General features: G+C 42.8%; 1 protein-coding gene across 12 annotated transcripts in view; it reads left to right on the top strand.

Moving 5' to 3' along the window:
- ZNF362 (zinc finger protein 362) overlaps nucleotides 1-13089 on the top strand; it is a 392486-nt gene extending 379397 nt beyond the window's left edge. For all 12 annotated transcript variants that reach the window (XM_069610844.1, XM_069610840.1, XM_069610839.1 and 9 more), the window contains 2 exons: nucleotides 821-979; nucleotides 8377-13089. In XM_069610844.1, coding sequence (XP_069466945.1) covers nucleotides 821-979; nucleotides 8377-8493 — 276 coding nt within the window. In that variant the 3' untranslated portion in view covers nucleotides 8494-13089. The remainder of the gene's footprint in view (nucleotides 1-820; nucleotides 980-8376) is intronic.
- The last annotated feature ends 4950 nt before the right edge of the window (nucleotides 13090-18039 follow it).

Raw genomic sequence — 18039 nt, forward strand, 5'->3', positions numbered from 1 at the left:
GCTCTATTAGGGAGATTGCAGTGTTATTTTGATTTTGGATGCCTGTTACTTACCTGCCCTTTTGTGGGAATTTCTTTGTGTTCCTGTAAAGGGGTTGTTCTGGTGGGAATATTTAGTGTACTGACTTTAGAGATACGTGCATCTGCGTTTTTTTTTTTATATTACTTGTACCAAACATTTGTATGTACTAGTAAATTCCCCTTACATGGTTTACTCCTACTAGAGAGACTATTTTTCAGTAAGTGTACAGCGTGGAAAACCTTTTATTGTGTGCATGTGGGTTGACACACTGTACCTTATAATCCCCCTCCTCCTCTCCTAAGAAAGAAGTCTAGCTGCCCTGTCCCGTCACCAAGGTGGGAGTCTGACCTACCTTGGTGGCAAACCCTGTGTAGCGTTGCAGCTTAGTTGTTTGAAAACTCTCCCTAACACTGTTCTATTACAGATTAATCTTGATTATGCATACTTTGAGAGAAGGGGCATGTTGTGGACTCGGACACCAGAGATGGATCTGGGTAGTTGTTGCAGTCTAAACCGGAGTTAAACCTGTAACTGCCAGTATGTATTTTACGTTAATTGACTTGCAATGGAGGAGATGCCTTGCTAGCTCTCATCTGCTGTTGATGACCAAAAAAGTGTTACGGATAAACTGTATGATATTCCATCACCAACATTTCAGCATAACCACTTGGAGACGATGGATTAGAGGGTGGTGGGATGAATGACTCCAAGTGTTAAGTAAATCAAATAGAGTTGGTAGCATATAGTAACAAAAGCCATTAATTTGCTGATCTCACCCATTTCTTTTATGTTCTTGCAGTCTCACCAGCGGCAGCACAACAAGGACAAGCCGTACAAGTGTCCAAACTGCTATAGAGCATACTCTGACTCTGCATCCCTGCAGATCCACCTCTCGGCCCATGCTGTCAAGCACGCCAAAGCATATTGCTGCAGCATGTGTGGTCGGGCCTATACTTCGGTGAGTATCCACATTTGTGAATCCTGAGTCAGGCATAGTGGTCTCTTTGGGCTCATCATGGAGTTTTGACCTCTGCTGGAATTTCTCGTTTCCTTTCTATGATCGTTGTTACTATGCGGATTCCTAGCACCAAGGCGTAGAAGTTCATATCTTTTCAGAGCTGGGAGTGAGTGTGTCACAAAACCACATTTGGCTTTTACTTTGTTTGGTCTTCCACATTCAATGCATTTTCCTTCCAATCAATGCCCTGTGATCTTTTCATTAAACAGTGGTAACTAAGTTTGTATGATTTACTAAGCAAGAATCAGACACCTGAATTCAAGAGCAGAGCTGATCTTCGCAGAGACCAATGTAGGAAAACATACTCACTACAAATTGCTGCCCAATACTCTGCTGATGAATGGACACTATCAGAACCTGAGATTTAAAGTCTGCAGTGAGATCACTTCACATTAGCCAAACGTGCCTGTATGAACATTCAAGTAGGTCTTATGCCTCAAATTAAGTCAAACCTTTTTGTTGTATAACTCTCTTGATCACATCAAACTAACATTGGTGTGCAAGTCTTTGCCCTGGATCATATCAGCAAGTAGCACATAAATCAGCTGTGCCTCGTCAGGGAAATCAATCATAGGGTATGCATTGCATGGGTCAACCAGGGCCGCAGTAGTGACAAAGTGGGTGTGTCAGTCTCTGCCTCCGGGTCCACCATACGTAAAGGAAATTGCCTGAATCGGTCCCACAAATCTCGCAGGTTGCTGCCTTGACGTTCTCAAGTTACAGAAGTTGATCTCAGTTTTGTGAAACCAAAACAAGTCCTTCAGCCAGGCCCCAATCCAAGGTGCTGAGCTGCTGTTCCAAGACATGGAGATGCATCTAGTGGTTAACAAAATAAGTATGGCTAATGACCTGTAATAGTCTTTTGAGAGGCCCTCTGATTTCCCCAACCAAACCATAAAAAGGATCTCGAGGTGTGGTATGCCCAAAGTTTTGATCAATCCTAGCTAGGATTTTTACCCAGGACTGCTGAATTATAGGGCAAACCCAAATCCAAGTGAAAAACCCAGCATTTTCTGCACTGACCTTTCCATGTCTCTCCATAGTGCATTTTGGATAATATCCTTTCCTATAACTTTTAGGCATCATTGCAGCACACTGCAAGTTATGTGCTGAGTTGCCCTTGGCGCTTCACTTTTTATTCTCTTTTGATTTACTTTGGGTGAACTGCTGTTCCCAAGGGTAGAGATGGATTTTCATCCCCTTTATGTTTTTATTTAGTGAGACCAGCACACCCCACCTTATGTGGAGTGCTGCGGAGATAGTTAGTATCCCCTATTGTCACTGCTCCAGTAACATTTATGTTACGGTAACAAGCTAACTGTCATGGCTGATGGTAGTGGACATACATCTATGAATGTTATGTTAATATTAAACGCAGGCTGTCAAATCAGCTGCAGTAATGAACAGAAGGGTCACCATTCTGCTTGAATTGTGACTTCTTTCTTTTTTCACCATTTTGGGTGTGCTTGTCCTTTCTTGGGTCTTCTGCTGCCTTGGGAGGGGCGTTCCTGGTTGGAGTTTTGTCCTTGACAGGAACCCTTTGTTTCCTTCTGAGGCTCCACAGTGTCTCTTATAAGGCAGGATCGAGGGAGGAGTCCAAAACTCTGTAGCCCTTTGTCTTTTTGTATGCCTGTTTGAACCACTGGGGGGGCTGGCTGTCCTGATTGGACAGCCACCCACCCCTTACTGTAAACTTCAAGGAGAGTTTGCAGAGATTGTGTGTGACATCCTGAGGCATAAGGCAAGTCGACCACTGGAACAGAAGATCCGAAGAAGACGACCAGAGACGCCTGCAGCCCCTTCCAGTAAACCGTGAAGATACCACTACTGTCCTGACCCCGTTTTTGAATCAACAGCGGAGCCCCGAAGAGGACGACTCCTTCCCTTTGGCTGGTGGGACCAACTAGGCATAAGACGACCTGCAGAACGAGCCATCCCCTGACATGTTGTGACCTTCCAGGACTGCAAACAGACAATACCAGGGGCCCTCCGACCCAATTGCAGTGCATCGTCTTCCCGTGAACGAATCCTCCCAAAACTTTGGTGAGCTCCAGTTGGACCTCCAAAGACAAGATTCCCCACTCCTCAAAGTCACCTCACCAGAGGGCAGGGCCGAAGAACTGAAGCGGATTGACAAGGCGTTAAACGTTAACTCTTAGAGCTCTTAGTGCTAAAACTACAGACTGACATGGGAGTACAAAGGCTACCTTGCTGAGAGTCCTTTCCCTCGGTTGCTGCAGTGACATCCCTTCCAATGTTGCTCCTTTTGTCACCACAGCCAAGGAACAGGAGAGCAGGTCCACCGTGGCTGCACCATGAAAGAATCCAGCTGCATTTTCTTCAACACTCCTAAGGTACTGTGGGGCGTAGGGTAGAACTTGGAGTGCAGTATCCTGTGTTTGGGTGTTAAGTCATACCTTTTGCCCAAGCCTAATGCTTGTGCGCGTTTAGGGAGTCCTTTCCAAGGTCCCTGATACCTTTTTGACCACCAAAAACATTCTACCGACTAATAATCAAAGTATGCTTGGGAACTTGACCTTTTCTGTTGCTGTGTCTGCTTTCCATCCCAACTGACTCCCTCTGAAGGACTCACAACTAGTTAGGCATGGACTGCTAAAGCCTTAAGGCTTATGACAAGTATTATGAGTCTATGGAAGTATTGCATTGCTATTGCTGAATAACCCTTTTTTTGTATCCCTACAACAGAGAATTTTTTGAGTGACTATTAGTCTACTCACCTGAAGTACTGCTGATATTTTCCATGTGTTGATTAAGTTAAATAGTGCTTACATACCTGAATATAACGTTGCCTTGTGTGTATAAGATAATGTCTATTTTACTATAGATAAAAGTGTGTGCGAGTTCCTTTAGGCCCATGTATTTACTGAGTTAATTGTACTTCACTTCAGTTCACATCCTCCTCCTAAGATATACCTGGCTGCTCTGCCAACCTAGCAAACCTTTGGGTAGTACAGACTTGTACGAAGAGTTGGGGCCTGCATACCAAAGGGGTAGCTTTATAGATCTGCAACTGCTGGTAGACTTTAGGAAAACTCCCCTAACAGAACTGTTTCACTCTTCTAGAAAGTAATTGAGTTGGTTTTTATTCCTGAAATAAATAAGTGTAAAAGTCTACCAATAGGCTTTACTCGCCTTGAATAGCTATTGCTATTCTAAAAGTGTACCATTGTGTTTTGCTTACCTTGAACAGCTTAGCGCATTTCTAAAATAGTCTTACAGAGTTCTCACTTATCCTAGAGTTGCATTCTGGCCTGCTGAAAAGTGTATAGGTTCTTACTTACCCAACAATTGTGTTCCAATCTTCTGAAAAGTATCCTTGGTATAGCTAACTATTCCTGTAATAGAAATAGTGTTAGAGTTTTTGATCAATAGGGTTGACCAGTAGGGTTTTCCTCACCTTGAATAGCTGAGGCCATTCTGAAAGTGTAACATTGGGTTGCACTTACCTTGAAATGCTTCGTGCATTTCTAAAGTAGTGTCCTGAGTTCTTACTTCTCCATGAGTAGCTGACTGCCACTCTGTAAAGTATATATGTTAGTTACTTATGTTTGAAAAGTGCTCTGAAAAGTAATCGGAGTATAACTGTATCCATTCTGACAGATGAAAGTTACATTTGTTGCAAGGTGTATACTTGTAGCAGTGTTGGTATAACTGTAGTATTGCCGTAAGTGAATAACACTCTAGGCTATTAAAATTAGGGTCTGCATCCCTTAAAATACATTGTGTCTTTCCAAAAGTCTAACTAATTTGGTTTTAATCCCCAGGAATAGCATGTTGCCATTCTAAATGTGTTTTGTTAGGTTTGACTCACCTTGACTTGCTGATTGCCCTTATAAATAATGTTATACTTTGGTTTCATACCACAAGTATTGTGTTGGTTTTTATAATTGTGTTCGAGTTCTGATATAGTACTTACCTTTCCAAAGATGTATCTTTGCCTACATGTATATAATATAAACCATTGTTTTTACAAAGCATAAGTGTATCAGTGTTTCTTTGGACCATATGTATGCTACAATTTCTTTGTATCTACAGCCCTCTCTCCCTCCTAAAATGAGCCTGACTGCTCTCTCCATGCTACCGTTGTATGAAGTACAGGATTATACTAAGAGTTGGAGTTTTCTGTGCTGCGTACTTGTATGGTTTTATACAGCACCTAGGTGGACTTTACAAAAACTGTCCTAACACTGTTGCGCCAATTTATACTTACTTCATAAAACGGAGAAATTGTTTATTTTCCATTGATTCACCAGTTGTTAGTAGAAAAAACGCAATGGAATCAGGGAATTGACTTTTCACTCTGGATGGGGGTTACACTCCAAGGGGTTCATTCCTATGACTACTTTAGCATTGGGTTCCAAAATGTCATGAATTTTACTAAACAAAAAGCCAAAAGTGCAAACTCAACGCACAAATGATGATTATTTATATAGCGCCTATACACAATGTGTTTCAAAGCACTTCAAGGCAAGGGAAAATACAATGACATTCTTACAGGCCATGAACAGTAAGGATGTGAAATTAACTATCGTACTCGGCCTGATGACATTTCAGATTGTGCAAGAGCTAAGACATAGATAGGGAAGGGAGGGGCAGAGTGGGAAAGAAATGGAAACAGACCAGCGACTACCGTACTAGGTCTGATGACATTTCTGGTAGAGCCGGAGAAAACAAAAGGTGAGGCAGAGGGGTGCAGAATGGGAGGGGAGGAACAAAACAAGCGACTATCGTACTAGGCCTGACAACATTTCAGATAGTGCTGGAGTGGGGGTGGGGGGAAACGAGTAAGGGGAGGGTAGAGGAGACAGACGAGGTTGCTATCATACTAGGTTCAGGGACAATTCTGATAGAGTAAGTGCATAGAAGAAACTAAGCGGAGGAGGGGAGGAGATGGGAAAAGGGAGAGGAGGAGAGAACCGAGAGTAAGCCGTCAAAAAGAGGGGAGAGCTAATACAGTTGCAGATGTCAGTAGTAACACATAATGTTGCAAGCCTGGATACAAGATGAAGATGGGAGACAGCATAATTCAGGGCCACCATGAGAAAGGATGACGCACCGTGAATCAACAAAGTCCATAAAAGTCAAATTCAGCATTGGCCAAAAGAAGGTGATAGTATTTTGCATTTGTATTTATTTGTATTCTGGTGAAACCAGAATGTATCAGGACAGACTCCTGCAGAAGTAGGCTGGAGAGGGTTGAGGGGGAGCAAGGTAGAAGAATCAAGCAAAACAGGCAACACCTGTGTGCGAGAAGGGGGGGGCACAAGGGAACATTACGGGGGTACCAGAGGGGTGGAGATGGCCTGTTGGGACCAAGGGAGTAAACACATGTTGGTACATGCTTACCTTCTGTCTGAGCAGAGGTTCGGGTCCTGGATCCTCCTGATCCGAACATGTCCAAACAGGAATTGCCCTTTTCTTTGTCTGCCCTTTACTTCGGACGCCCGGGCGAGACACGCCGTTGATCTAAGAGTTAAGAGCAGGAAGGAAGAGGCAGGGCTAAGAAGGTGGTGGTGCTTAGGCCAGGTGACCTAGATCCACTTGCTCCTGCTTCACATCTGCAAAGGAAAATAGGCTGGAGGGCTCCTTAAGTAGGGAAAGAGTGGCAACCAAGAAGCACTTTGTACTTTAAATTCCTGTTGAGGGAATTGGTCCCCCCTCACAACCATTGTGAAGTATAAGGCACAGGCTTCCCCGCGGAACTTAACGGGCGTGAGCTGTGGGGCACCAGTGGCCTCGATCCCTTAACCAAATCAGAAAATAAATATGGAAGACGTGCCCTTGCTTTACCTCAGAGCACTCCAGTAATTCCCCATACTGCTTGCGATCGGTTTACAATCTATAGAGGCTTCTGCATTAAGCAAACCTCTACTGCATTGGTTGAGTTTACAGAAGGTTGCTAAACTCTGCCCTCACAAAGTAATGTTCTGGGATGACTTAAATGCAACGGGAGGGAAATCCGGGATTTGGTACCATCAAGTTCCATCAATTCTTTCTGCGTTTAATTCAACCCACATTCTGGAAAAAGATGTCCACTTACTAAGGGAAATGTATAATGATATCAAACGGAAATTAGGTATCCTATATATTGAAAAGTAAGTTATGGCTTCTGTCTAATTAATGAGTTTCCCAGGTTATTTCATTCATAAAGCTGCTTTTACTCTGGAGAATGATTTGAAGGAGCTATATCCTGTTTTTAAGAGTACTATACACAAAAATTCATATAAACACTTTTCTGGTTGCAGAATTCCACAGAATTGGGCTGTTAATCCATCGATGTGTTCCCATTCAGGTCTTCTGCTGTAGAAACCATGACCCATTTCCTTTTTAATTGTCCAAAATCATTACAGAAAGGATGGATTTGCCCTAATCTTAGTGAAATATCAGGCATATTCTTTTAGTGACGCCCTTGTCATTTGTAAAATGAAATGCCATAGGTATTTGGTTTTTGCGGTCTCTAATTTTCTGGCCAAAGCTTGACAGGTGAGATGCTAAGCTTGTGTACCTGCTCAGTTTATTTTTCTCATCCTGTATTTAAGCAGTTTAAATCAGTGTTTGTGATTTAATAAAGTTAACAATATCATTTTTAGTATTGTGTCCTAATTTTATCCTATATTTGCATGTTGTATGGCAGTTTGACTTTTGTATTTCTGTTTGACATTGCATTTGCACTTTCATGGGCGCAAGTCTGAAAATAAAGTGTTGAATTGAAAAATTGAGTAATATATTTTATACACATGTCAAATCGTAAATATCAAATGATAGGAGTAATCCCACTGTGGTAATCTAGATCAACCTTCTTTTTGACTTGGAATTCGCTTGATACAGTTTTATAACTTAAGATTACTAGATCTCTTAATAATTAATTATGTGGCACATCAGTACTGAATGTGGGCCTTGCGTGACAGTTCCCATCCTCACACTCATGCTATGGTGAGGTAGACTGGGGATTCTTCTCATGCCACCCCTGTGTCTTAACATCACGCATGAGGGTCAGGCAGGGGACTTTGTCACCATGCTTTTATAGGGTCCTCACGCTGTTTGCAATAACCACAAAGGCACCATACTTTAAAAGCATGCCATCTGTAATGAAATATCAAGTGCCAGAAATAATTCCTAAAATGGAGGCAAAGGTCACCTTGTCTGAAGTATATATCAAACAATGTCTATTGTCTGCTGTGTGAGGTGTTGTTTACTCTGTGGTTGCGAATGGTGACGTAATCGTGCCTGCACAGTTGGTTCAGCATCATTGAGGTCATTTGTTGCATACATTCTTCCAATGAGGCCTGTATAACTTGCGTCTCTTTCTCTCACAGGAGACCTATCTCATGAAGCACATGTCCAAACACACTGTGGTGGAGCACCTTGTGAATCATCACTCACCGCAGAGGACGGAATCCCCTGGCATCCCGGTGCGGATCTCTCTCATTTAGACATCAGCAGGGCTTCTCCTTCTCTGCACAATCCTCATTCCGGAGAAGGAGGAGCAGGAGGGCAACAGAACAAAAACGATCAACACCTTAAAGCCAGCAGCCAACTGGAAAAGGCCACTCCTAAGTACCAATCTGAAGCTACTAGAAGTAAAAAACAATTTAAAGAAATTAACAAATGGTTGTATCACATGACCATTTAAATCTTGCTGCCTTTGTGGATACAGAAGCTTTACGATTGGCTGCAATTTGGAGAAACACTGTTAGTGAATGACCTCCGTTTAGAGAGACGTGGCTTGTGATTGGTTGCCCTTTGCATAAACAAAGTCTGCGATCGCCTGCCTTCTGGATACTCAACGTTTGTGATTGGCTGCTCTATGGAGAACACTTAGTGTGCGAATGGCGGCTCTTTGAAAACACATGGTTTGCAACAGGGCCATTTTCGAACACCATTTTTCTGACACAAGGCCTCAAAAGCTACTGTTCGAAGACACAAAAATTGTAATTGGTATTATTTGCAATGACAGATTTGGCATAAGCCAATGGACATATCGGAGCACTTCGATAATTTCTTTTCAGTCTATTTACTCCATCATCAAATTAGTTTTCCATATCCTATTCTCTGATTTTGTATTATGAACAAAAGAGATTCTTTTGGCCATGAAGTTGCTGCTGCTAAACGGTGAATGAGATGAAAATGTATTTTTTACAACAAAAGGCATTAAGGGCATCTTCCGTTGTACAGAATTATCAACCCACAATAAGTGACCTACTTAAAACTTCATGGAATACTTTGACCACTTACCTCCTGGGAGACCAATCCAGTCTTTGTGGACACACAGTAGACTACTTTCACCTTCACAAGGGGAGAGGTTGAGCACCGAATTCTGCCATGGAAAGGGTCAAAGCCATGCCAGCTTGCACTTGAATCACTGCAGAGTAAAATACACTGCTGTGCATTGGCGTACAGTAATCTGGAATTGTGTATGAGCCACAAGAAATAATCTGTTCACATGATGCTGCCTGTCCTCCTGCCCTCTACCGAGCTCTCACTGACCGACTGCTTGCATTCTTACCCAGAAATCGATGGTGCCTCTGTGAGGTAGTGCCCACAGTAGGGAAGACTAGCTACAGACCCACCAACTATTAAACATGGCCCATACAGCTTGTGGAACGAGGGACATTGGGGTGCAAACGTCCGATTTGCGTGAAATCCAGTGCAACACTGTCCTGGCCTCAAAACGCCGGTCACATTTTCACTCCAATTTGATGATTTTTTTTGTTAAATATATCAAGAAAACGTGCCCAAAATGAAGCAGATCCATGGTCCTCCTACATTTCACTAATTTAAGTCAAATGGTATTATATAGAAGGTGAGTTCAGTGTCAATAGATTCCCTTCTTGTATAGTGGATTCAGACCTCCAATTGACCTCTCTCCTGGAAGCTGCTTTGTCTATTCTTGGGCATTTTCTCATAAACAAAGGAGCAGGTATAACTTCACTGTTCTCTTCTCTAACCATCTCACAGCTGAATATGGGGCCAGATCAGGCTCCTACAGCATACGCTTATTAACATACACTCATTAACAGCTATATCGCCCTATCGGCCAGGAAAGCCAAGCAGATCTAAGTATTGAGGAAACCTTCTCACTGATAGACGGCCACAGTGTGGTGCGCTAGGGAGTACTTGGTAGCCAGCCAGCATCCAGCCCATTCCCCAAGAGTGCACAGAATAAGTGGGACTTTTGATGGCGTGGTCAGTGCAAGATTCAAGAAATACCAGGATGAGGAGCACTGTCAACACCCCTAGGTGGAAACTGGGGATCAAGTGAACAGTGCAAGCTGAATGTACCGCTTGTTAATATGCAGATGGGTATTCAGAATGACGTGTGCAATGTGGGAGTCTAGAATTGGTGAATGGTCGGGATCTGGTTATGTGAACATTATGGAGTCCTCCATTCATTCAATAGTCTTGCCTGCTGTAGGTATTGTGCCTGACCTGGCTTCCTTCTGACATCCTTTGTTTCCTAACACGTCCCATCCTTTGTAGTGTTGGTGTTGGACCACCAGGATCATTCAGCATCACATAGATGGCATGTTTGAGGTAGAAATGGTTCCACTCTAGTGATCAATTTTAAGGCAGGAAGGTAATAATGATTGCTGTGGCAGATAAGAGCTAAGGATATAAGAGATTTTGAGTGCATTTAGGTGTGCGGCGAGGTTTGCGTAATATGGCAACGTAAACAATCCAGCCAAGGTCTGACAACATGGGGGGGGAATGATTTGCTTTGAGTATCAATTCCGTTTTGTTAACTAAACACGCTAGATTCCAGTTGCATCAGTTTCATAGGCAATATTTGTAATCCTACAGGATCACAAACACTGTGGATGATCAACCCCCAAGGATTTTCTGCCCCAGAGTACAAATGAAAGAGAAGCGCATTGGAGAAGACAAAACTGGTCAAGGCGCTTACACTTACAACGTGAAGATGACTCGACTGCATAGAATGTGATTTTTCTTTCAATTGTGTCTAGTTAAATCATCCAAACTCATTTGAGTTGGCCTACTATGCTGTAGGGTTCCCCTAATCCCCAAGTCATTGGCCTCGTTCTTTTGGCTGGTGCATCACTCATTCTCTACGTCCTTCATATGGTACATTCCATGATTTTTGCTCTTTACTTGTGCCATGTCTCATTGTAATTGAGATGATATCCTCACATCAGGCAGAGGGATTATGATGGCTCTGGGCATTGGGATAGCCTGCCAAATAGAATGTTCCCTGGATATCAGTGGACTCTAGAATCCGCATTCCACTTGTAGTATGTCATAATGGGGGCACATTAGATTATGCAGACAATTCTGACATTACATCTCAATGAAGAGAATCTGGTGCCCCGTGATAATGTTGAGCAGTTGCATTGAAACTCGTCTCTTGAACAGATTGACAGGATAGACAACAATGTCAAACTAACACGGTTACCTTTTGGTTTCGTCAGTCTGTTAAATATCTATAAATACTGGGGTCACTCTACTATTTAAAAAAGGGGGCTGTCAGCACTTTACAGATTTCAAATACTGCAAATATGGGCATATATACTTTGGTCGAGGATCTGGCCTGCTTTGTTTTTTTTGTTTGCATTGTTCAAACACACAGAAAGGACATGACCTTAATTTGAACAGAAATAACTTGGTGATATCCGATCTTTGTTAATTTGCACACTCCATTAGTTGTACTACAGTCCAGATTTTAGGGTCAAATCAAGGCAGAACTCAAATAATCTGGAGCCCTGATTCCAAAAGAAGTAAGTGTGCCTGCTGGTGACAGATCATGAACATTTGATATTCAGATCAAGGAAAGGAAGCTTGTGAAAGAAGAAAAGAAAGAAACGTTTTTGCTTTTCCCAATTGTTTGCATGTCGATTAGAACTGGCTTGTGGTTAACATCACCCTTGTTCTATTGGTTGGATAACTGGCAAAGCCCAATCGTGGAGAAGTCACTTTATCTCGTGCTGCCTTCAGTGCAGAAGTACTTAGAAATGGTCTCCATGTAGGTGAGGTTTTATAGAAAGAAATGAAAATGTTGCACCTTTCAATACATTACAAAGCACTTATGACTCCTGCACCCCAGGTGCTTTCCTGTCTTAAGGAGAGATGGTTGGCCATTCTCAGCTTCCTGATCCCCGCGATAACCCCTTCCAAAGGAGCACCTTGTACACAGGTTGAAACGGCCTAGAGAGCAGTCGACCAATCCGGCCGACTGGCTGGCAGCACTGTGGTGCGTGACTAGTAAACAGAAATGGCCTGAATTGTATGTATCGTGCTAATCAACATTACATTTCAGAACCATGCCTGTCCCGCTGTTTGTATATATTTTTATATATATATATAAACACACATATGTATTTGTGTGTGCTTGTGTACACGTGTGTATATAGACATGTATATAAGTGAATATATACATATAAATACACAAACATACACCAAATGTTCCCTATGGAAAAAGAAAACATTTAATTACTTTATTTTATGTACTCTTTGGGTCTGTTTTTTTCCATATTAACTGTTATTTTTTATACACATTTAAAGCCTTAACTATATCATCGTTCTTGTTGTAACAGTTGTATGTTTTGTTATTTTAGTATGTTTATATTGATTTTGGTATTTCTCCCCACAATCCTTCGCCGCGTTACTGACTTGGTGTTGTACGGTATGCAGTATTTGAAGACCCTCTCCTCCCTACCCTCCTTCTGGCCCGTCGGCATGTTAATACGGTGTAAATGATATGCTCCTATACATATTAATACATTTATCATTCTTTTTTTTAATAATAATTCCAAGCCAAGTGTATTGGGACTTAATAGATAAGACAATAAATATGGATGGATTTTTTTTCCCTCTGCACCCTGTCTTGCATTGTGGGACAGGAAAACAATGAGAAAGCTGCGGGCCCATCTGCTCAAGAGCAAACCCTGTAAGAATGTGCATTTAAATAAAAATAAAAAGATGCAAAAGAAAAAAAAGACAAGTATAAAAATTTAAAGTTGCTCTTTGTACTTCTCTGTTGTGAAAATAAACTTGCAGATGCCAACTTCTGAAAATTCTGTTTCCCATTTATCTCCTTTGCAGAATGATTGAGAGGCGTGTACAATGGTTTAATAACTTGTAGTTAACCTAGTCCGGTTATTAAAAAATATATAGATTTTAAATCCTGTTTATACAGCCTATAACTAGATCAAAAACCCCAATAGCTTACACCTCCTGTACCCTATGCATTAACTTTCAGATTGCTTGGGGAATGAGAGCAGACAGCCATCCCCTGTCAATACCATTTTGCTTGAATCTTTCCAACACTATCTCTGCATCTATTTACTAAAAGTAGACATTCTGCCTTCAGGCAGGCACATGCTCTGGCCAAAGGAGCGTATGTGTGAACTATTCAGCCTGCTTTTTCCCCCCAGATATTGGTTTGGGCTGCATATCAGAGTTTAAGACCTTATAGAGCCCAAGGCAACCTCTGTCTAATGAGCGCTGCTAGTGTAGTTCATAGACAAAAATGAGGAGGAGGAGGAAGAGCAAGAATTTGCCCCCTAGAGGAGGAAGAGGATGGGGAGGAGGACTCCAATATTCTCGAATTGTCTCCTGCCTCGTTTTCTAGGCCAGACTGGGATTAAAGGGCGGTCAATAGTCTGATATATGTGGCTGAGTTTTGGAAGAATAAAGAAAAAGAGAAAACACTATATAAACATTCACAGTCTATGTTGTCTTAACAGCCAACACACTCCAAATATATTTATATGGATTTAATTCACCCAGATGACCTTGAGGTCCCAGGGTGAGGATGACGACCATCTTCTCAGGGATCCAGAGAACGACTTACCACTGGCCCAAGAAGACTTGGGTGATGCATAGGAATGCCCCATGGATCCAAAAGTAGAGTCAGATGCCCCACTGTCAAATTCTCCTCCATGAGAAGCATTTTCCTCACCCTTCCTATTGAAGAGGGTAGTTGCATGGTTCGAAATAAAAACCCAGATGTTCGATGCAGACACTGATTTTAGAGAATACTCTTGAAGAACATAAGACTGTGTTCCACTGACCTCATTAATGCAATTGGTTAAGAATCTCAGTGCACCCTCTCTTGAAACCAGCCTCAATGATTGCAGTCAACATACAAATAGTAAAAAAAAAAAATTAAAAAAAATGTGAGTGCACTGTCGGACCCTGTTAACATTCAACTGACTGGATGGTCGTTACAATCACTAGAAACGTGGCTTTAGCCTTTTCTTAACCTCTGAACGCCTACCAGACCAAGAAAGTAATACAATTTACAACATGGTGTGAAAAAATGGCCACCATGCAATGTACAGTGTGCGGGTAGCCAATCCCATGGTCTTAATGGCCCGGTACAATAAGGAAAAGTGGGATCATTATAGACTTTCCAGACTTCTTGCAAGCTCAAGTACTGGGGGTAGTGGTTGAGGGCCAACAGTCCGCAAATGGTGATATTGAAAATTGTAATGTACGCAGCAGAAACAGCAGGACGCCAAATAGCAGAAGTAGAAATAAAGAGAACTGCCTGGCTCTGAGGAACAACGTTCAAGCCTGAATCACAGGCAAATCTGATTGATAAAACTTTGGAAAAGTCACTTCTTTTCGAACAGGCAATCAAACGGACCATTGAGAAGGCGAAGAATGAACACAAGACACTCAAAACCCTTTGTCAAATCTTGGATAAAATGTATCCGCAGAGCGGATCACACTCTGGAAGATACTGAAGATACACATTGTGGAGCCTGCTGTGGCTGCTGTCCTAAAGTGCATGGGCCACCTGCCTGGAAGATCTTTAGAACCATCCCATCTGAGCACGAACCACCGTCTAACCTGAACCAATCCCAATGAGGACTCCAGGCACTGCACCTGCAGCCTCTGGACCACCTGCAACTGGACCAATGGCAAAAGTAAGTGGCCCAGCAATTCTGAGTATCTCTGTGTGACCCCATTGAAAATTGGAGTTCAGGGTGCAAGCTTTCAGACCTGTTTCCTCCTCCTCCTCCCGCCATAGGGATTACATGACTGTAATGTCCACTTCCTAACCATCCCTTACCTGGTCGTGATTGAGAGAGTTCTGGCCAAGAATTCCCTTGTTGGTACGTCCTAGAGATGTGGGATGGGACAACTGCTCCAAAATACTTTTTACTTGCCTCCAAAGTGCTTTTCAAGTTAGCGCAAACCAGTAGGGTTTGATTTTTCTTACCATGTTCGATGGACATAGTTTGTAATGCCCATATCTACAAGCAGCCACACTACCTTTTTCAACCTTTCTCGGGAGGCATGATTGTCAGGCTTCACTGATCAACTCCCTAGACAAACTGGTGATGACACAAGTGGTCATCCTTTAGCAGCTCAAAAATATGGCTGCTCATTCCGAACAAACCGCACCACTACTTATAGCTCTACTACAGAAATTAGTTAGGCGATGACGCACAGGTGTACTTTCACAGCTTTGAGCAGATTACTGAGGCAGCCAGATTGAACAAGGAGAGACGGGCCCCATGTATTGCAACACTTCTGAAGGGAGACCTTCAGGCAGCACTACATGTTACTGCATGAAGATGGGCAAACACCTTTTGAAACCTAACGGTACAGGATAGTTAAGTGACTAAGGTTTGACAAGGAATATGACAGGCAGAATTTACATGAGAAGCGAGTACTGCCGCAAGAAACACCTCATCAAATGAGCTATATAATCTGGTGTACACTGAAAACGTGGCTGGGGAAAGGAATGTTAGTACAGGGGAAGAACAGTTGGTCATGGGACATTAAGTGGCTTTCCTACAGTTGAGCCGGCAAAGGCATGTCTGGCAGTTACGCCAACCATTGTTGGAGACTACCATCCAGACAGATAGCAGTTACTAGAGAGCCCAACAATTGGGGCTGGTGGGCCCAAGACAAGGGCCAAAAGACAATGTTCAACCCAGCCACCTGTTAGACCAGATTCATGTGGTCTAACTTTTCTCTCACAAACAGAATCCAAGTCCTATACAAGTCCAAACTTCTACGCAAGTCTGTTGGCACATTTGCAGGGGCAGAAGAAAGCAGTACTGGAGATGACTGTGGAAGAAAAGACAGGCACTTGTATGCGGTGTCTCACTAATGTGAGTTCCAGACACCGGCGTGGCAGGAAGCAAGGAAAGGCACAGCAGGCATACCTGAAGGACCGCACAAGCACTGGGAAGCACAGCGGAGCTTTGGCAGGTACGGTTGAGCCAGAAATCAGCATTGTATGGTCCAGGCCGCAGAATGAAGCCAGTGACCGAACTCAGAGCAGCAGGAAACGCTGAAGAGACGCCCACATCGTGCAAGAGGCCAATCTAGGGAGTAAACTTCACTGCAGAGGCACGCCATAAGTCGCAGACGCCACAAACTACCGGTGAGTCGACCAGAGCTATTGGGGACCCCGGGGCATACCGACAAACGAGCAAGCAAGTGAGCGAATTATGTGAGATTAATATTTTGGGCAATACTGAAAGGCGATTTAAACACAGGCAAAATGTTAAATCAATGTTTAAAAAATGGAAGATTTGAATACCAACAAGAAAAAGTGCAGCAACTAAACCTGGACAGTTACTTATGCAAGAGATGTCAATGAGGGGGAGAACAGAATCAAGTGTTAGCCTGAGTAAATACATTGGACAGAACAAGGTAGATGCTAATGTGATCTATTGAAAGTAACAGTGAAACCAATAAAGTCCTGGTAAAGAGAAGGTACCAGGAAGTTGACATTTGGGGAAAGATGCCTGGCAGGGGAGTATACCAGGGGATCTGTAATACACCAGACAGTGATTCCCGACGGGAGTGTACCAGGCAATACTCCAAAATTGTGAAAAGACTTCAGCAGTGTGGCAAGATACCTTGCAGGGGAGTATACCGGGGGGGGGGGACTAAGAAGGCCATAAAGAGAAGTCCTGGTAGTCCAATACACCAGGCATTTGAAACTATATAAAGAACCTTAACATTTGGGGAAGATACCTGGCAGGGAAGAACACCGGGGAATCTGAAGAGCCTCATGAAAGGATTCCTGGCCAAGGAGTATACCAGGTAATCTATCAAAGAAGAAATACATACAAGAAGTCCTGGCGGCCAAATCTACCGGCAGTGCAGTTGTGAGAACTGTGGGAACATAACTGGCAGGGAAGTATACCAGGGATCTCAAGAACCCATTGGAGGATTCCTGGCAGAGAGTATAACAGGCAATCCACCAGAGTTGTAAAGAAAAGTTGAGCAGTGATACAAAATACCTGGCAAGGAAGTATAGCAGGGAATCTGGAAAGTACACCAACCAAAGCTTTAAGTTTACAGAACAAGAACCTCATGAGTCTAATATAAAGACATTGCAGTTCAAGAGAAACACTTTTGCTACAAAACCATAGTTGGATGTTACGGAAAATATTGTGTGAACAAGACCATTCTGAATCCAGTGTAAAAGCCTCAAGGAATTAATGGACAAAGAGACGCTCTTGTAATACAAAGAAACTGTTGTTTACAAAAGACACTTTAGCCATCGTACCTAAAAATCCAGCGGAAGGGAACTATCCTCTGGCTTCGAGGATTTCTACCTGGAAAACACTTTTTGGTTTATCTTCATATTTTGATTCTCCAGCATGGGGTCTGGCATGGATTCACATGCTCATTCCCCGTCGTCAGGCCGAGAATCCTCAGTAAAAGAAAAAAAGTTTCACTTACAAACTGTATTTCTCCTCTAAACCAATCACTGAACTCTGGGTCATACTGCCCCCAGTCAGTGACTGTACTCTCCCTAAGCCCCTCCTCTGGCAGCTGTCTTCAGATTTTTACCGCAAGTTCAAGTTTTGGGAGTCCTCGTGTTTTGCTGCATAAGCCATTTTATGTTTTTTATGCTCTTTTTGATAAGGGTATTAAACAGTGTTTGTCAAACAGAGCCTGTGTGCTCTTTCTCTACATCGTCCGACAAGCTGGGATCCATTTGTCAGTGAATTTCAATGCCCCTCAAGGGCAAGAATCGTCAAAGT

The sequence above is a fragment of the Ambystoma mexicanum genome, chromosome 8 (genome assembly GCF_040938575.1).
Source record: "Ambystoma mexicanum isolate Mex_15411 chromosome 8, UKY_AmexF1_1, whole genome shotgun sequence".
NCBI classification, from domain to species: Eukaryota; Metazoa; Chordata; class Amphibia; order Caudata; family Ambystomatidae; genus Ambystoma; species Ambystoma mexicanum.